We start from the raw sequence: 22307 nt of genomic DNA, 5'->3' as shown, positions 1-22307 counted from the left end.
AATTGTCAGTGTTCCCCTTCAACAACAGACTTTTCATATAATTTCTACAGAGCCTGCAAATGTCTCCTGGGGCTTCAGGTCTCTAAGGAAACATATTAACATGATTTTGCTATCACATAATAACAGGCCACTAAGAGGTTTGTACCTCTGCTTTATGTCCAGTAGAGCTGAGTGAAAGAGAAAAGCCTCATTGTTATTTTCTCACATTCTCTGTCAAGTTCTAACCACATCTCATGCAATAGGAGTTACTCTTACCACAACACACAAGGCCACATTCTAGCTGTACAGCAGCCATTAACGGAGGAAAGTGAGAGGTGCAAGGGAGGGATGTCAGGAAGAAAGACATGCATGAATTTATCGGAGAAGGAAGGCCATTTTTGTAGGTATTCTATTCAGATACATTTGCGGCCAAAGTTTTGTAATGGAATATGCAAGTTTGATTTGCATTTCCCTATAGCCTGCTTCTGATCTGCCCACACATGGGCAGCCAGGGCTTATTATAGGAAAGAGTTAGAGATTGCATCTACTTATTTTTAATTCCATTTATATATCCATTCCTTTGCAACCTCCCTACTCACTCCCCAAAGTGCCACATAATATTTACATACCATGTTCAGACTTTTATTTTTTTTTTTTTGTAGAGATGGGGTTTTACCTTATAGCCCAAGCTCATCTTCAACTTCTTGGCTCAAGCCATCCACCTGCCTCAGCCTCTCCCAAAATACTGGTATTATAGGCATGAGCCCTGCACCTGGCCCAGATTTTATTTGACAAACATAAGTAATAGATTTTTCTTCATTGCAGTGTATGACTTTGTGGTTTATTTTGAAGAATCAAGAGAAATCAACCCTTCACAAATTTGTTTCTTTGATCTATCATCCTATAATTAAAAACTATATTACTCTATATTTAATATAATTAAGTACCCTATATTTAAAAACAAAAAACATCTTGAAGGATTGAAATAAGATGAGTGCTGTCAGTCATGACTGGAAGGAAAAAAAAGCAACTCGGTGTTTCTAATAAAATGTAAAATGACATTTCTGCAGTAATTTATGTAATTGATTAAATGTAATGATAGTGTGTGTTAGTAAATTATTGTTAGATAAATAAGCCACTTTCCATTTCTCATTAAATGTGGAGGATTCAATTTCATGTCTCTGTACATTTCTATACAATGTAAGATGGTTTTGTTTACCTGTATGGGTAGAACCACAAGAGCAACACAAATCATAGCAACGACAAAAAGCTTGGAGGACCATGTTTCAGGAGTGACATCCCCGAAGCCCACAGTAGAAAAAGTCACAATGCAGAAATAAAGGGAGTCAAAGAGATTCAGCTTCTTTCCTATTCGTTCCAGATGTTGGATCCCACAAATGCTAAAGAAACAAATATGCATTAAAATTAAATCTTTCAAACTGGACACATAATTTCTCATCATTATTCTTTTGAAAGCCAAAGCACATTTCATAAAGCCATTTAATAGTCAGCCTCTTATATTTTACAATATATTTTTCTAAGAAAGATATAATTAGGAAGTTCTTGTCCTACATTGACCAGACATGATCTTATTTTGATTAATAGCCAAAAATGGTAGTTAAAATATCACACAGTATATCTGAGTAACATGCAAAATGAACAGACGATTTCATGGGTGATACGCATAGACATTGAATGAACGTCAACACCAGAAATCGCTACCTCTAATCCCTATCAAAATACCAAGTCTTTTCTTTTTCTTTTTTTATAATTTTTTTGAGACTCTTTTTCTTTTTTTATAATTTAGGAAGAAGAGAAAGACAGTAAAAGGCTTGAGGAGTTAACAATTGCCAAATGCTATGGTTTGAATGTTGTCCCTTCCAAAACTCATGTTAAAATTTAATTGCCGTTGTACCATACTAAAAGGTGAGACCATTAAGAGGTGTTTAGGTCATAAGGGCTCCACCAACATGAATGAGCTAATGTTGGTATCCTGGGAATGGGATCCCTCACGTCTCTGTCTCTGTCTCTATCTCTCTCTCTCTCTCTCTCTCTCCCTCTCTCGCTCTGTCTCATGTGTGCTTTCTCTCTCTTTGCCTTTCTACAATATTATGAGATAGCAAGAAGGCCCTCACCAGTTGCCAGCACCTTGATCTTGGATTCCCAGCCTCCAAACCCAATATAAGCCGATACATTTCCATTTATTATAAATTACCCAGTTTCAGGTATTATGGCAGCACAAAATGGACTAAGACACAAAACAATTCTTAAAACAAGTCCTTAAATGAATCATTCATTTGTACAAAGCTATTGATGAGGTGACAGTAAGAGAGCAGCATAAGAGTTGTTACATGTCCTCAAATTAGAAATGTGTTAAAATAACATTAGAAATAATGCTGCTATTAGCAAAAAAAAACAAAGTGAGACTATGAATAATAAAATATGTTGTGCAATGTTGGAGGAAGATGTAAGATTTGCAACACAGCAATCAGTGTATAATTGCTATGGTATGAATGCTTGTGTCCCCTCCAAAATTCATGTTGAAACTTAAATTCAGAATGCAACATTATTAAGAGGTGGGCTTTAGGTGGTGATTAAATCTGGAGCTCTCAATAATGGAATTAGCAATCTTATAAAAGTGTTGGAGGGAACTAGACAGCCCTCTTTTTGCTCTTATGCCTTCTGCCATGTGAAGACACAGCCACAATGCGTCATCTTGGTGAGAAAGAAGGCTCTCACCAGATACCAAATCTGTGAGCCCTTGATCATGAACTCCCCTTCTTCTAGAACTGTGAGAAATATGTTTCTGTTGTTCATAAATTACCCAGTCTCAAGTATTTTGTTACAGCAGCACAAATGAACTAACACAGAAATTGACACTGAGAAATAGGGTGTTGCTATAACAAATACCTAAAAATGTGGAAGCAGCTTTGGAATTGGGTAATGGGTAGAGGCAGGAAAAGTTTTAGGGTACATGCCAGAAAAAAGCCTAGATTTTCAGTGTTTAAGGGCAATTTTGGTGAAGGCTCAGAAGAGGAGAGTAGAGAGAGCCTAACTCTTCTTATAGATTATTTAAACAGTCATGACCAGAATATTGGGGGAAATACCGACAGTAAAGGCCTTTCTGATGAGTTCTTAGACAGAAATGAAGACTATCTAATTGGAAACTGGAGGAAAAGGCATCCTTAGCACAAAGTGGGAAAACTTGGTAATTATGTCTGTGTTCTAATATTTTGTGGAAGGTACAATTTAAAGGTGGTGAACTAGAATATGTAGCAGAAGAAATCTCTAAGCAAAGTGTTCAGGGCGATGTATTGTGTTTCTTGACTGCTTTTAGTAAAATGTCAGAAGAGAGAAATGGATTAAAAATGAAATTTATAATCAAAACGGAAGCAAAACCTAAAAATCTGGAAAATACTCAGCCTGGTCAGATTGTAAATAAAAATTGTGCTCCAGAGAAAACACCAACAGTTTGTCCAAGCAACCATGTGATAAGGAGACTCTTGTAAGATAAAAGGAAGCCAGGTGGTCTTCATCAAGACAATGGAAGAATAATCCCGAAGGCATTTTGGAGCTCTTCCAAACTGTCACCCTCATCACAGGACCTGAGTGTGAAAGCTTTGAGGGCAGAACAGTTTCAACAGACGAAACCAGGGCATGTTTGGGGCCTCAAGAGTCAGCTTTCTTCATTCTGGTGCAGTGCTCTTTGGCCACCCCAAGTGCTGGTCAAGCAGGTGCAGGAGTGACTCAGGATGCTGCTCTGAAGTCAGAGGTGGTAAACCTTGGTGGCATCCATGTGGTGCTAATTTTGCAGGTGCGCAAAGAGCACAAGCTGTGAAGGCATGGTGACCTTTCCTCTAGATTTCGAAGGATGCCTTGGAGAGCCTTGGGGCCAAGAAAGAGAACTACCACCGGGGTATGGCAGCACAGAGAGTCCCCACTAGAGCAATGCCTGGTGGAGCCATAGGGGTGGAGCCATCCCTGAAATCCCATAGCTGTAGTCACCAGCACGAAATGCCAGTGTGGGAGAGCTGGAGACGCTAGACCCCAACTCTATAAGTGCTGCTGTGTGGTCTTTGCCAAACAAAGCTTAGAAGACGGGGCTTCTCATGGCCTGGTCGGGGCCAACTCCTCCCCAGTGTGACCAGAAGTCAAGACACGGAGTCAAAAATTATTCTCAAACCTCAGGATTTAATGTTTTTTCCTTGTTGGATTTCAAACTTAATTGGGACCTATTACCCATTTCTTCTTGCCTATTTCTCTCCTTTGGAATAAGAATATCTATCCCATGCCTGTCTCACCATTGTATTTTGGAAGCACAAAACTTGTTTAATTTCACAGGCTCACAGCTGAAGAGTAATTTGCCTCAGGATGAATCATGCCTTGAGTCTCACCCATATCTAATTTAAGTGATATTTAGATGAGACTTTGGACTTAGAGTTGGTGTTGGAACAACTTAAGACTTTAGGGGCTACTGGGATGAAATAAAATGTATTTTGTATGTGAGCAGGACATGCATTTTGATGGGCCAGGAGCAGAAGGCTATGGTGTGAATGTTTGTGTCCCCTCCAAAATTCACACTGACACTTAAACCCCACAAGGCAACATTATTAAGAAGTGGGGCCTTTAGGAGGTGATTAAAAGTCATGAGGGTAGAGCACTCATGAATGGAATTAGCAACCTTATAAAATTGTGGGTCAGAACCAGCTAGGCCATTTTTGCCCTTCTGCCTTGGGAGGATGCAATAGTAAGGCCCCATCTTGAAAGCAGAGAGAAGGCACTCAACAGATGTTAAATTTCCAGCATCTTGATCTTGGCCTTCACAGCCTTCAGGATTGTGAGAAGGGAATTTCTATTGTTTATATACTACCCAGCCTCAGGAATTTTGTTGTAGCAGCACAGACTAATATAATCATGTAATACTACTCAGTAAATAAATAAATAAATAAATAAAAATTAAAAGAAGCCAAGTTCTGGATAAACTGAAAAAACATGTTGAGTGAAAGAAGTCAGATATAAAAGACCACATGTTGTATGATTCTGTTTATATGAAATATCCAGAGAAGAGCCAGCAAATTAGTGGTTGCCTGCGACTGATTGTTGGGAATGTGGTGGTGAAAATGTTCTAAAACTGAATTGAGGTGATGGTATATATCTCTTTATGCATATAACTTTGAATATACATGAGAAAATTATTGAATTTACACTTAAAATGAGTAAATTTTATGACACATATATCCCTATAAAGCTATTTTAAAAATCAGTGTATATTTGTGAACACTCACTATGGCTTCTGGGCACAACAAGCACATGGCTCAATTATGACAACCATGAAGAAATAAATATTCAATGTTTACTTTCCAGAAGTTTCTTTTCCGGCCTTTTAAGATAATCTCCTTATTTGTTTAAGTTATGTAGCATACATATTCTATTGTCTTTATGCATACATATATTTTGGTACAGTCAAGAATAAGCTTATGAATGGTTAGGTAGCTGGGTAGGTACATAGGTAGATGGATCAAGAGACAGAAGAGAGAAAGGAAGATCCATGTCATCATTTTAATTGTTTACAACAGTTGTGTGAGTTTGCTTTTTTCCTTTTTCTTTTTTCACTTCAGGTCTCCAAAATGGCCCAGCAAAATCGCCCTCGTTTTATGCTTACAAATTTTGTGTGAGCTGCCAGACTGTAAGCATACTTAAACCAATGAGTTGATTCATAACAGTTTATTGGCTCAGCTGCCCCTATGGAATATTGCCAAACTAATTACGTGAATATTCAGATGTAGTCTAGTATTACCAAAAATGGAATTGTACAATAGTTCTGTGAAGTCAAGTTTTAAAATTTTATTTAAAATAACATATGTTTGAGAGTGTAAACAATTTTTGCTTAACTTCTTTATACTTCACTAGAAAACAGAGAAGAAAGGAAGATAACATATATTTTTAATGATTCAAATATTGAGTGCTTAATGTTGCTTGAGTCTGCATTAAAAGCCAATCTCTGATTATAGTTAAAATTTATATTTCCTAATTCAAATATATATTTTCTAGACCTAAACTACCAGAAAAGTCTCCTACTGTGCTTCCAGGTCTTTTGTTTGTCCTTTTAACATAATGTACTCATAAGGGCAGTATTCATATTCTTTAAACACAGCTCAACCTCTGGTTCAAAAAGCTGCGGGATTCTCACTGTTTAAAGAAACCTCTATAAACTGTAGTTTGATAGATTATTATAATAGCTGCCAACAAATCAAGTCTTCATATGTTCAACAAACCCTTCTTTTGCAATATAATATTCCTGTACCACCCATCAAGATACGAAGTCTATGTCTTCAGGTCCTTGAGTCTGAACTGGACTAATGACTTGCTTTGACCAATAAATATGACAGAAGTGACATTATGTTGTTGCAGATGCTAAGCCTTAAGAGACATTGCAGCTCTTTTTTTCTCATTTTCTTGATACCCTGAGACCACCACACTGTGAAGATGGTGGTACGGTCTACTAGAGGATGAGAGGCCATGTGGAAGAGAACTAAGATGTCCTACTTGGTTCTCTTCCAATTGCCAGACATGATAGTAGGGCCATCTTACATCCTCCATTTCTCCTCAGGCCATCAGATTACTGAAGTTGAAAGAGTAATTACAGATGAGACTGGCAGAAAATCTGCCCTGGAAATCAACCACAGAATTTTGAGAAATAACCAACTGGCTATTTTAAGCCACTAAGTTTAGGGGTGCTTTGTTATTTAGCAATAGATACTATATAGATATAGATATAGATATAGATATAGATATAGATATAGATAGATATAGATATACACACACACATATCAATATGGACTACAGCATCTGGATCTAATTTGTTTCTTTCTTAAACTTTTGTCTCATTTATCTTACCTTCACTATTTGGACTGTTTACTTAACATAATATCATTTGAAATAGTCAAGTACTAAAAGCAAGTAAAATAGGCTTTACTTTTCCTAGTAACTAGTATTTATAACTCCAGCCTTTGTTTCAGGTAGTAATATTTAAATATAATAAATGAAAAATTGGAGAATTTGAAATGCATTTGATTTACTTATTGAAATTCATTCTACATAAATAATGTACAAGTAAGTAATAAACTAAAAACTTGTCTTTTATAAAACAAATTGCATATTCCATATAAGATATATTTATTTTAATCACATTTCATTCTGAAATGTCTATGTCAATAACGTATTTCAAAAGTTTTTATGATTAACTTTGCTACCATGTTGACTTACAAATCAAATGCTTGACTCATAATCCTATTATGTCACAGTGAATACTGCATATTCTAATATAAAGTTCAGTCAATCAGTTTAGTACATACTAAAGCATTCAGACAACTGTCTAGGCTATGTTTTATGGAAGAAACAAATTACTCAATATTAGAGACAGAATTGCCTGTAATAGGTATACAATCTGGACTCCATTGTCACTTTCACATTAAGTTTTGCAACTGCTTCCCTTTTTGTTATCTTGTTTTTATGTAAAAAGTCACCTCCTCAAAGAGTTGAAATTGTTTAGAGGGGAATTTTGTAGTAATTTGCACTAGCTTATCACATCCTAAAGGTAGAATGTTCACACTATTTAAGAAAAAGCTGTCTTCAAGCCTCATAAAATCCTAAAAATTTCATTTAAAAAGTATTTTTAAAATTACTTCTTCCGAGTTTTTTTTTTTGAAGTGGAGTCTCGCTCTGTCACCAAGGCTGGAGTGCAGTGGCACGATCTCGGCTCACTGCAAGCTCCGCCTCCCAGGTTCACGCCATTCTCCTGCCTCAGCCTCTCCAAGTAGCTGGGACTACAGGCGCCCGCCACCACGCCCGCCTAATTTTTTTGTATTTTTAGTAGAGACAGGGTTTCACCGTGGTCTCGCGTGGTCTCGATCTCCTGACCTCGTGATCCGCCCGCCTCGGCCTCCCAAAGTGCTGGGATTACAAGCGTGAGCCACCGCACCTGGCTTTCTTCCGAGTTTTTATTTTACAAAATGATACTAAGACATGGAGAAGTTTGATTTAAAAACGGAGAATAGACTGTTCTGTTTCACATTATATAGTCATAGCATCATTTTCTGATACCCATTATAGAGTACCTATATACAACATGTGGAAAACATTGTTTAATTGCGTATTATTTTGGTTACCATCAACACAACTGGAGAAGTTTCAAAAATAATAAATATAAAGACTTATTTTACTGCTCTGTGGTAATCATTCAAGTAAAATATATCCTTATATATAAACTATCTCTTCAAAAAGTAATTCAGCTAATTGTAGGAAGGAAGAGAAGAAAGTGTGCCTTCAGGACAGGTAGATATACAGACAGTTGATTGTTACTTATATGTTATATAAGAATTAAGGCAAAGACAGTTTTAGAATTGAAAACTTACTGGATTTGCATTATGCACAAATGTTAATATTTCACTAATACATATTAGTTATTTTACCTAGATCTGTGACTCCTAAGACATGCTACATAAAGCTTTGAAGCAATACAGTGATAATCAGGCATTATAATATAGATTGTCATCTTGTTTCATTCACACATGTCTTTGGAGCTATTATTAAATGAAAACTGTCTCCTCTCTTTCATCATAATTAATGAATTTTGGTGAGTTCTTATTTTGTGTCTATACCCGGAAATAATTTTAATGATAGGCAGAGATTTTCTGATAAATTAAATACAAAATGTACTCAAATACAGCACATTCATAAGCATAATATTCCATTTTGCCTTATCATAAAAGAAATGCATCTTTTCAGTCAGTTAAAACCAAGTTAAGCAATTTAAATTATATATTAAATTAAAAGTGGCAAAAGAATTTAATAATGTCTCATTAAAGCATAAATAACCATAGTTGGTGGATTTTAGTAAATACTTTGGTGTGTTTATATTTTCCAGTAATCAAATTTAATATTGTTTTGTGACTGGGAACCATATATATATATATATATATATATATATATATATATATATAAGCTTTCTTAAAATACTTGGTTTTGGTAGTTATCTAATTGTAACACATTTTTTGTTTATTATCCTATATCCCCTGCCTAAACATTTTAAATTAAAAAATTTATTGCAATATAAAATATAAAAAATAAACCAATATCACACCATGTTCTATTTATAATTTTTGCTTAGTTAATATATATCAAAGTTACTTCAATTAATTTATAGTCATTTACTTTCAAATGAAAAATTGCAAATGAATATCTTTTTATTATAATTTCTCTATTGCAAAAATACCTATAAATTTTAAATAATAATAAAATCATTTATATACAGTAACAGGTGCTATAAAATTTTACTTAAGTATTTCGTAATGGAAAAAAGCTACCTAACATTATAAAAGTTAGTCACATTTATTCATACAAATAAATTTATTAATGGTTTACTAGCCAAGCATTGTACTGCATGTTACAGATGCAGGTATCAATAGGACAAAGGTCTTTCACCCAGTCTGGTAAGAAAAAGAGCCTCTAAAGTCTAAAGTGAATGATTATGACCTCACTTTACTATTACTAATAATATCATAAATTAATAAATATTTTTTACTTGCTGAGTGCTAACCTAGGTAAGTTACTCAAACTTCATGCTCCTCAAATGAAAAGCAAATATATTAATAATAATATTAACTTCTCATTGGCTATAATGAGAAATAAATGAGCTAATGCTCTGTGAAATGTCTGGGATAGAATAATGTTCAGTGAATTCAGTAGTAATTTTGTTATTTATTTATAGTCCCAGAATGAGAGAAATAGAATAATAAAAATGAATCAAATATATACATAAAAGTCTTATAAAGCTTTTGTTTCTGTTTTACAAAAAAAAAATAAAATATTACTGCTAACCATAGAGTCAGGGATTATAGAGAGAGAAAGTGGTGATAAGAAAATAGTGTTTATCCCTCTTTCCTAAGGATTCACTAACAAGTTTATTAGCAGTAGACACCACCCATGGATTAATGAGTAGCTATAATCTTGTCCTTTCTCAATGCTGCAAGTCCCAAGGGTTATGGAAGTGGAAATATGGGCGATCATAGAAGGCTCCAAAAAAGAAGAGTTAGGCAATTTGCAAAGTAAACCCATAATCTTTAACTATTTGCAAAGAATAGTCATGTTGAGATTAGTTGACCTTTGGAGGGTTGACTGCCATCATTTACAGAAACTGACAACGAATTCTTGGAAAAGCAGTAAGGGAAAAAAGATTAAGCACTATTTCAGTGCCAGTATGTCAACATCAGGCTAGTGACTTGTTTTAAAGGATTACTTATCACTGAGATTAATTGAATGAAAGGATTTCATTTGTGATTATATAAAAGACAGTGTATCTGTATATCCCATATGTATATATTTATACAATTCACTAAGTTATGTAACTAATATCATGATATGTTAACATTTAACACCTAAATTTTAAAATAGTAATATTTTGAAAAAAAATTCAATAGAATTTTCTCTTTTTATATTACTTAAAACATATATTCATACTCACTATTAAGATTTAAATGGATATTTAATTTTATGTAACTTAACGGATTTTATATTTTGTGAATGTTAAGTTTACCTATTTTTTTAAAGTTTATGCACTTTAGGAAGCAGATAAATCCTGCCATTCACATATTTATCTTTTTGCATAATTGTGGTCAATATTCACAATATTGAGCTTAAACTGGACTTGGGCTTTCAAAACTAATTCACATAGTAATTTCTGCCTTACTGTGATTTAGTTTTATATGAATGTCCACTAAGGTTAATATCTGTTTTAAAGAACACTGTCGCAGAATAAAAATCCCTTAAGAATTTTATAAGCTGGTATTCTAGTATTTTTTTCTAAAATTCAGGTAAATACATGTTTAAATTATGCATACTATAGAACAAAATGACAAATGGCTAAATCGGTCCTTAAACACCTTTCAGAACTTGATTACAACCAATGTACAACAGAAAAATACAGAAATTTCCTGGGAAATTTCACAAACTTTAATAATTCCAGAATTATATGAATAGAAGATTGAATATATGACTAAAACAATGTGAAACAAATATGCCCCTTGACAAGTATATTGTTTTATGTGGTTTTCAACCAATAGTTATCGATTTTCCGAATATGACCTACAGATAGTAGGGGATAAAGGCAATGGTTAATAATGACATAAAGTAAGAAATACTACAGAAAATTTTGCAGGTAGAAGATATGAAAATATTTCTCTTTTGGGCATGCTGAATTTAACATTCCTATTAGATATCCTCCATCCATTTGGATTTTGTATTTTATTAATATATACCTGTAGCAAGCCATTTCTTACACTCCTTGGTTTGCATCCTACTTAAACCTGTTTACAGTTCTAATCTTTTCAGTTCCAAAGCAATAGTAATATGGACTTGTTATTAAAAGATATATAATAACACATGGACACTGGGAAGGGAACATCACACACCAAGGCCTGTCAGCGGGTGTGGGGCAAGGGGAGGGAGTGCATTACGACAAATACCTAATGCATGCGGGGCTTAAAACCTAGATGATGGGTTGATAGGTGCAGCAAACCACCATGGCACATGTATAGCTATGTAACAAACCTGCACATTCTGCACATGTATCCCAGAATGTAAAGTAAAATAAACTAAAGACATTCAATAAGGATACAAAGAAAGTCTTATATTATCCTACCCCTGTCTACCCTTGAGGTAATGTTTAGTGTCTTTTTATTTGTTTAATATTTTGTTTGGTTTTAATTTTTAATTTAAACGCACTTACGATTTTATCCTGGCAATTTATTACCACAGGATTTTTAAACCCATCATTTTAAAGTGAACTTTGTCTTCAGTTCTATATTTCATTGTATGTATATGTTCCTTGAAAATCCAATTTGGCAGTAAATATTAAGCAGATACAAGATTCTGCAGTCAAATACATTTGGCAATTCTGGGTTAAGCATAGTTTTTTATCAAATGACATTTCAGATTTTTTTATTGCACTAATATTTATTCTGTATCTCTGAGAATTGATTAATTTTATAGGATTTGCCAAATAAATCTGCCAAATATTTTGGTTTATACAGAATATTTCAAAGAGTTAGGGTTTTATGGAATAAACCTTGAGAATGTGAGCCTATAGTTTGTGCTTTGTCTTAGTATTTTAGAATCACAGTTTACCTTAATCATAAAATGACTTGGGTAACTTTTATCTTTGTCTATGATGTGGTTTACACAGCCCTGGAGTAACTGTTCCATAAAGGAATTTAATAATGAAACTGTCAGTCCCTAAGTTTTTTTGTTTTTCATGGATATCAAAATATATAACTTAAAATACAACATTTTAAAAATTCTCCATCTCTACCCTTCATCTCAATTTGACTCTACTTAAAAACCCATAAGTATGCATTTTGGCATGACCTACAATTCCTTCCACAGATCCAAAAAAATCAGTATGCCTCACTAAGCATCTCTTTTACTGAGTTCCTACAAATCTGAACCTTGAGAACTTCTGACAAAGTACAGTTTATACATACAGACCCACAGCAGCCAAACAAAGTACTAGATAAGCACAGAAGCTCACTCATCCTGCTCAGAAAGAAGCTGGGAGAAGACAGATTTTTTTCCTAAGTACTGCAATTATTTTGAAATGTGGCTCACCAAATTGAGCATGCCATATGGAAAGGAAGACTCAAAACTATAACTCATTAAAAAAATTAACATTCCACCTTTTTGTTAACTGAAATAGTGTTAAATCTTATTAAGAATAATTTTAGTTAAAGAAACTATTTAAACACCTATAAAACATCTTAACCACATTAACTGAAAAGTATTAGGTCCCATTTTGGAGTATCTAGATTCATGGCATATATCATAACTGGCCTTTCATTTCAGATTACCCTTAGAAATAAAAAAATATATATATTTAAAAAGTATTCACTTATTAAGTCTCATTTTAACAAAATATTCCTCCATTTTGAATAGCTATCTTAATTTATATACTTTTAAATCTACTTTTTTTTTCCTTTTTTTCCTTTCACCTAATGAAAGAAGAATCACCAAGGTATAAGATAGAAATTATCCAAGGCTGTACCAAACAGAGTGCTAAGTGTTCTTTCTTATATTAAATATCTCAATATTGTCCGCATTGTCCATTGCCAGTCCTGTAGAATATACTTCTTTAATCAAAATTATGTTAAATTACAATTTATTACGTTTTATCTTCTTTCATCATTAATGATTTAAAAAAATAAAAGCATCTGCTAAACAATCTTTGTAGATTTTTTATAGACTCAGCCTGTGGGTTATTACTATTATGTATACAAATTAAAGTGGGAGGGTTCTGTTATTAGTAGGAAAGATGGAGCTTTTAATCATGTAGTGTGTTGAATCCTTAGGTCATATGCTGTACAAAGTATCTATTCATATCCATTCATAAATATTTATTAAGAAATACGTGCTGTGCCTTAACGTAAAATGTATTTCCCACTGTGAATTGTGAAGGAAGTAGACAAAGAGACAAAACAATAGAATAAGAAGGATGATTAAAGTAGATCAAACCAGGTGATAAGGAGACAAAAGCATTATGGTCAAAGGCAATCGCATAGTACGGTCAATAATCAAGAAAATTCATCACTTTTGTCTGGAAACTCCCATTCTATGAAACTCCAACATTAAGCAGTTAAACGCTTATTGGGAAAAAACAGTTACGCTGTATCAACTACGGAAAAGCTATTATAAAATTATTTTCTTGTTTTTAGAACAAAATCATATAAGACAGTAAATAAAGGCAACCTGGTACTTAATCACTTTACCTTTCTACTAATAAATGAGACCACTTTCAATTTACTACTTCTTGCTTCTTGGAAAACTTATAGGATTTTCCTCTCCTGAAAAATGTGAGATATAAGTGCTTATACTTTTATATTTGCTCTGTTGCAGATCATATGCATTTGAAAAAGTTTTGTTTTCCATTCACCTATTTATTGAGTACTACTAAGTGTCAGGCACAGTACTTAGTACTGGCAAAGATGCTGGGTTGTAAAAACCAGCATGACTGCTTCCTTGATGGAACTTAAGAGTTTAGTGGAAGAGACAGAAAATAATGACTAATGTACATGTATACAACTACAGAAAGAAGAGGCCCCAGAATTATGACTTCCGTTCATTGTGGAATTTGGCCTAAGCAGGTGGTTCGGACTTCAATGCAAGAGTCATGGTTAAAATAAAAATGATGTCAAGCTTTCAGCCTTTATTCGGTAGAGAAGGTTAAGCATTCTAGGTAGAAGGGAGGTTAGCATGATGGAGGAAGTAAAAACAAAACAACAACAACAGGACTCCGAAGCAGAGAAAAAATAAACAAAAATGTGAGATGAGAATAAAAACATAGGGAGAATACTGTTCATGTAAGAAATTTAGAACAAATTAACATGCTTTGCCTATACCCCAAGACACATGGAATATTTTACCAAGTATTAAGTATGTGGTAACACAATCATATTTGTATATCACAAAGGTCATTTTGTTGTCATGAGACAAATGGTTTGGAATAGAGCCAGAGGGAATACAGGTAAGCCACATATATATATAGCTGTTGCTATAAAGAGGTTATGATCATTTAGATAAATAAGGTGGTGACTAAGAAGTGCAGAAGTGGATAGATTTGCAGGGTGTTTAGGAGGTAAAATCTATGGGATTTGTTGATTGTGTATTCTGTAACAAAGCAGGAAGTGTTAAGAATGCCTCCTACGTATCTGGATTGCTCAAAAGAATGAGCAGTAATTGCTATCTCAGAGATGGGGACATTTTGGGAAGAAATACAAATTTCTTTTGGACATATTTAGTTTGAGGAGTCTAAGAGGAAATGTAACAAAAACAGTTGCATTTAAAAGTTGTAATGAAAGCCATAGAAACTGACCTAAGACTATTTATTTGGTCATTATTTTCAAGTTATTTTGGGGGCATATTTGTAACCACGAATGTAAAGAGGGAAAGTTGAGGCTTCAGCTTGATTCTCCTTGCCCTCCACAGCCTTGCAGCTAAACATTATAGATTGAGAGCAAATCTTAGATGAAACTCCCTCACATAAAATAGTTATTAATCCCTATTTTGTAAAATCAAAGAGGATTACATATCGAAAAATACATGGGAACAAACACATGGGAAAAAAAAAAACCGGTTCCTACCACAAAAGTATGAAAATGCACTAAAGGCAGGTTCAATAATCAGCTTGTGGAATCAGGTGACCGAAGTTGCTGTTAAATGGAAACAGGTTTGAAAAGGTTCCCTAAAGGGTTAAGCTACTGTGCTCTCCGTGTTCTTATAATCCAATTACACAAGGGCAGAGGCAGACAAACAATATTTTCTTGCCAACCTCATGTCTTGAAAAATATTTCTAATTCATCTTATGTTAATTTGAAAGGATTTGGACACAGAACTGTTGACACTTGAAACTGGCAATAGTTGGTACCGGTTCCTGATTAGAGTCCTTCACAAGCTCATTAGCCATCCCTAGACATTAATTTGTATGGACACATATCATAACACACTATCCATACTGCTATATTTATAGAATTACAGATAATATAACTAAAATGTAAGATATATTCCTAAAAGAAAAATATAGGAAGAAATAATAAAATTTAAAAAGGGCCTAGAAATGATCCCTGAGGTACTACATCATTTAATGATGGCTTACAGAAGAAATGAGCTTGCAAAAAGCACGAGAGAAAGAGAGTATGTGTGTATGTGTGTGTGTGTGTGTGTGTGTACCTATGGAGTGTATGTGTGGGTCTATAGGTATGTATCACACGTCCACATGCATGTTCATAGCCTCCATGCACGTGTAAACATTTCTTCATATAAACTTTTCTGACTTTACTATTAGAAAGAACTTACACTGGTTTTCTGAAGCCCACTGTGATATCAGAAATCCCTTTCTAAATATACCTTTACTCCCTTCCCAGTAATACAATAATACAAAAGGTCAATCGTTCTGAGAATTATGTTTCCCTTTTTCCTTTTTTTAAGGCTTAACTTTCAAAAACAAACAAGCATAATGCCTGTTATGCTTTCCTTTGAATTTATATTTCATCTTCCTCTCATTAGTTTACTTTAAAAAAAGGGTATTCTTGATAGGAAAAGTTTCAACATCATGACCAGTTAAAAACAAATTCTACTGGTTATAAAGAAGATATAATAAAATTTTTCATTAAAAATTAAACTGTAAAATGCATTACTCTGGTGTAATATGACCATAAACAAAAGCATTTCGAGTAGGGCAAATATGAGTAGACGAGGCCAGTGAAGAAAGCAGGGACAAATTATAAATTATTTCATATTACAACACTAAGATATTTGCATTACCCTGAAGACTCTAAAAGCACAAATGAAGAATTTTAAGCAAGAGAATGAAATCATTTGGGTAGTATTTGAGGTCATCAATAAATCAGTATCTACTGATATTGTGAGCGGTTCCTACTGCCCCAAACAGCAAATATGTTTACACTAAACTATTAGTCTCAGGCTGAAAATCACTTTAAGACTGCCCATGAAAATCACCCAAGTGAATTTATAGCTCTGACCAGAGCAAATAATAGATACAGAAATGCTACTAAATTCAGTCTAAAAGGGTTTTCTATGTTGTGAGCCCTTTATTCCCTACAACCTACTTTTCTTTTTGCTTAAATTTATTTTACTTATCTCATTCAGTCCTTAAAAGTAACGTATATATCCAAGAAATAACATAGAAATATTAGCTTACACACTATTAATTTCCATTATACGTTTAAAGATATGTTCACAGAGTTGATAAAAATAAAATAATATAAGTATACATCCCATCTTCTTTACTATCAAGAAGTTAGTAAGATGAACACTCAATTTAAATGTCCTTGCACATGTGAAATATGAAATAGGACAATATAAATATCAGCTAATTTAAACTGATGTGTACACATTTATTGCATTTCCACAAGAATATCTTGCTAGCTTCTGCCAGATAACAACACCAAGTGGTCTCTAGTCAACATTTTCTGGAAATTAAATAAGGCACAAAATAAGCTTTGTTTTATTCTATCAGAAATCGTCCAAATTTAACCATTAAAAATAAAAGAGAAAGTACAGCTTAACATGTCTCTTCACATTGTAAGCAATGAGAATTACTCTCACAGTAAAACTGACTTTTATTTTTATGTAACTACTTATTTGAATTCAATTCTTAACGTGTAATATTAAAATATCATGTTCATCAACAGAGAAACTTTGTCATAATGACAGCCCTTTCAGTTTCATAATAATCTCTGCTTAAAATCAACTGAAAAATTTCTCCCTTCTAAGAGATGGTTAATGAACTTATATCCATTTCATGGAGTATAATATTCACAGATAATTCTGTAATATACAAACATAACCATATGTGAGTAACAACACTGTTGAAAGGAAGCTGAGCAGTCCATTTGAGCATTCAGCTAACCTTTCTATCAATGGTATATTTAATTGCTTATAAGCTAGTATCAAATACATCAAATACATCAGTATCTATACAGAATGTCCTCTTAGACCAAAAAAAAAAAAATTACTGCAAATTACAACTGTTTTCCTGATCAATGATATTTGTTCAAAGAGCAGTGTCAGAAGGTCAATGACACATTCTAAACTAAAGAAAGTTACTGGAAAACATAGTCTGTGTTAGCATTAACCTAATGGACATTGCTCCTATGACTTTAATTTTTAGAAAATTTGTAAGAAACTTAGCATATCAGATTCTTTAAACTCGAGGAGATTAAGGTAGGCAATAATATTGCAATTAAGATGCTACCATTCAATAAAAGCTTTTATTCTGTATTCTTTTCCAAGATACATGACAAAAAAATTAAGCAAAAGATAAATTTCTTTAAATCCAACATGTACAATAAATGTACTATTCTCTATACTTTTTCACTCCATGAGACTCATTCAACTAAAAATACCATTTAATGGTCATTATTCTAATTGTCTTTATCCTCATTCTTAGCAATTATCAATGTCATAGAATAACAAAGCCATGATGACACTGATGAAAGGTATGGAGCAAGCTATGGAACCACAGCTTACTGGTTGGGAACAACTGTTTGATCTAGTTCCACTCGTTTCTCTAAAGAAGCAGCATCTTAGGGCAGTAAGGGTAAAAATCTTGACCAAGGTTCACTCTACTCATAAGAGGTAGCCCTAGAAATACAATAAAGCTTTTCATCAATTACTCCCAACTTTATGGAAGTTAAATAAGCCTTCTCTGTGAAATCTTTGAAATTAGACATATCTTCATTTTTGAGATAAATCAAATAGGAAGAGAGCCGGTTACCTACAAGTACTTTGTTTATTCAGGGGCTGTATTCTAATTCCTTCTCAGTATCAAAAGGAAACCACATTTAAAACCTAGTGAACTAAACCACTAATAGTTATTAAGCTACTAATTAACTAAGACAAATGTTCCAAATAAGATTTAATTTAACCAAGCTATGTTGCCTTTCCTAAGTGAAAAATTTGTCTACAGTGTCTTTCTTCCACTTATGTAATGTAAAAGAACTCACTTAATATCACTCTTTTTACTACCACCTGTCTTTACCCATTAGAAATGTGGATCTCTAAAGTTTTGATCCCTGTTTTAAATATTTGTCACAAGGTTCAAAACATGGCTAATATGAAAAGAATAATATAGTTCATTAATTGGCCTTCATAGTTAATCACTTTGGATGAAATTGAACTTAAAGTAAAATCACTGTTTCACTGTTTCATTTTTTCTTTCTCTTTCTTTCCATCTTCAATGAACTATTTTGCCTCACATGTATGATAAAAACTCAGTTTCATTTCCAGAACATATTTTATATTAGCAAAAGTAAAAATTGTGATACAAGCAAATGACTGAAGATAACAGAAAACACTTATTACAGAGCAGTTGGTGGTAGATGGTGTAGCAATATTTTTAAGACCCTGAACTAAGTTGTCAAGAAAGACTTTTTTAAGTATTTGACATATAAGCCAAGACCTAAAGGAGGCCAAAAGCTAAGTAAAGAACACACAAGGAATCGGAAACACTTAGTTCAAAACCCACACATCAGGAATCATCATAATATCATCAAGGAACAAAAAGAAAGCTGTGGTGAGGAAGCCTATTGAAAGAGAGAAAGTACAATATAAGTTGGGGTCAAAGAAGTAAGCATTATAAGGGAGCAATATGATGCAGACAGACCAGATCATCCAGGCAAGATAATGGAGCATAAAAGGACTAGTGACAGTGCAGAGATGGATGGAAAGATTTGGGAGGTAGAGCCAATAGGGCTTGTCAATTGATTGAATACTCAGTGTGAAGAAAGGGGAGGAGTCCAAATATGCCAAGTTTTTTCACTTCTTTTAAGGGATAGGGTGAATAATGGAGTAACTGACAGAGAAGTTAGATGAAAAAGGTTGTCTGGAAAGACAGAAGAATCAACAACGTTGTTTTGGACTGCTGCAGTTATCAGCTTCTAGATGATCTTGAAATCCGTCTACCTCTATGAGCATCTAGACAGATGGAGAAGTCAGGACACTGAGAGCAGGAAGAGCCTTGAAAACTTTCTCTCTAACTCTTACCAAAGGTCTGGAAAGAGAATGACTTTAGGAAAAGTTAATGAAAGTGTAAATTATTCTTCCACTGCTCTACGTTTTCTAATGGATCTCCTAGGATAAAGTTGAATCTTGGAAAAACACCATAATTTTTACCGCAACATGTCATCCCTTGAAAAAAGAATTGCTTTCAAACTACTGATAAGGCTTCAATGCACGAAAAAGAAGGCAGAGCATGGTCAGAGAAACCCAGGCTCATTTCTCATATCCAACTTACTTAAAAACTCACTTAACTCCCTCTGACCTTATTTGTCTCCTCTATAGACAAGAGATAATAAGTATCTCAGTGTCATAGAGCTATTACAGGAATTAAAAGAGAAAATGCAAGCAAAACTCTAAGGCAATAGGCAGGGAGCCAACGCTATTTGCACATTATAAAACTTTTTATTAAAAATTGTATTATTATATATAACATTTCTGTATTATTTTGCCTACATAATGAAATTCCTGACTTCTGCAAGAGGGAAAATATTAATTTCATTGAGAAACATGTGCTTTTTCTCTCTCTAACTATGTATTTACTCTCTCTAATGAGAGCTAAGTAAAATTGCATACCTGCCCTCCACTGTGTGGCCTGGAAGCTTTTTATAATATTTATACAATGTTTATACTTAATCCCTACTCTGTTGACTTGTAGTTTTTTCTGTTTCTGTTATAATAATCCAATTTCATGTCTATTTTAAAAGCTGCCTCAAATCCTATTGTTGAAGTTTATATAATATTCTTCTCTCTCTGTCTGACAAATGAGTAGATTGAGGCTCAGGAAGCCTGTTATTCAACTAAAGTCACACAGCAAGAAAGAGGTACACCAAGATATCTTCAAATCTAATGACTTTTTTTTTTGTTTTCTACCTAATGACACTCTAGATAGCTGTATATAAATATGCCTCTATGAAAAATAAAACCTAAGAACAATCTTCTTTTAAACTAAAAATATTTCCCCTAAATTGAGGCAATAAAAATACTACTTCATGTTTGAATAGCACTTTATAAATTACAAAATGCTTTTATATAAATGAGCTGGATCTTTGCGGTTATTCAGCACTGGGCCCTATTTGAATTTATAATCATAAAACAGGAAAAATTTAGAGAAAGGCAAACAAACAAACAAAAAAATCCTGGGGAGAACAGTTAAAGCATTTGGGGAATATTTGGCTTGTAGAAAAGAAGACCGAGTACTCTCAATTGTCAATATTAAAGATAATTATAAAGCAGAGAATTGAAAGTGGTTTTCCACCTTCACAGTAGGCACACTAGAGGGAACAAGCTCATATGAAATTCTAATGAGATATTTAGAACATCCTAAAATCAATTTGCTAGCAAACCAGGAACCTAAAAATAAATACCCAAAACTTATACATAAAGACCTAACAAAGACCTATAATAAATGTAATTCAATGGGCTAACAGACAGGCTCAATAAAAAGAGTATTAAGTTTCCCAATGAACCTGTATTATTAGGGAAAATCAGAAATATTCTATATAATATTTGCAAAGCAAGATGTTAGTGGAAGATAATGTAACCCTGGTATATTAACCTGGGTAGGAGATATTATCAGTTTAAGCAATGCATGTAGAAAAAGAAGACATTGCTAAAATAAGTATCTTGACACATTCTGAATCAAAATACTTTAAAATATCCTGGGAAAGATCATGGACAAGAAAAAGGCTATTTCATCATATATGATGAAATAATTTAGACAATGTACTAATATGAAATCATGAGAAGAAAAGCAATGCATCACAATCATTATAAGGACTCTATACTCAGCTGAAATGTAAAAATGTCTACACAATTTCAGGAGTTAGGTAATAGAAAAGGCACTAATAAAGAAAAAAGAATAAAAAATGAAGAATTTTAAAAGAAAAATCGAGTTTATGATGTTTTAAAAAGAAAGATGTATGAATTCCGCATAAGTTTGGTTGCTTGAGGGTAGGAAAATGCTTTTATAATAATAAAAATGTACTATAAAAGCTCTGACGTTGACTATGGTTTAAAATAGACAACCATCTGGGTAGGATGGTATAGAAAGGGCTGTGTTTGAAGAAGTGGAAAATAAAAAATATTCTCAAATCCATTTTAGTAATATGGTTCTTTATAAAAATCATCTGCTACAATTAGATTTTTATCAAATTCTCATTGCATTTTCACTCATTTTTGCTTTGTATATTTAATGGCCAAGTGTTTTGGATACCATAGGTGAAGACCCTATCTACTAATACATTGTGTCATTCATCCCTACATAATGCCTCCCACTGCCCGGTTAAGGTTTTTGTTTTATTTTACTTTTAATCAGAGATTCCACTTTGTCATTGCCTAGGTACTCTCTTCTAATCCTGTGATTTTAGTGATCATTTATATGTTGATGATTACCAAATTTACACACTAATCCTAATCCCTCTACTGAACTCCAGGATCCTATAGCTAAATGGCTATTTAACATCTCCCCTTGGATTTCTAAAAGTTATGTAGAATATAATGAACTCCTTATTTCCTTTCCTTTTCAGATTCCTTTCCAGATTTTCTCATCCTTGTATGTATGTGGCACCATCATTGACAGTTTTCCAGAATACAAACCTCAAAGTTATTCTTTTTTTTTGTCCTCACACCTTATATCCAGTTTGTAATCAAAAGTGTGTCACTTCTGTCTTTAAAGCAGATTGCAAATCCAATCACTGCCTACT

General features: G+C 33.5%; 1 protein-coding gene across 2 annotated transcripts in view; it reads right to left on the bottom strand.

Annotated features, from left to right (window-relative positions):
- Window positions 1–22307, bottom strand: part of KCNT2 (potassium sodium-activated channel subfamily T member 2) — a 394167-nt gene that overhangs the window by 207881 nt on the left and 163979 nt on the right. For both annotated transcript variants that reach the window (XM_030818707.1, XM_030818708.1), the window contains exon 9: window positions 1199–1379. In XM_030818707.1, the coding sequence (XP_030674567.1) occupies window positions 1199–1379 (181 nt within the window). The remainder of the gene's footprint in view (window positions 1–1198; window positions 1380–22307) is intronic.

Source organism: Nomascus leucogenys, chromosome 9, assembly GCF_006542625.1.
Source record: "Nomascus leucogenys isolate Asia chromosome 9, Asia_NLE_v1, whole genome shotgun sequence".
Taxonomy (NCBI): Eukaryota; Metazoa; Chordata; class Mammalia; order Primates; family Hylobatidae; genus Nomascus; species Nomascus leucogenys.
This window is presented reverse-complemented; position numbering and strand designations above follow the sequence as displayed.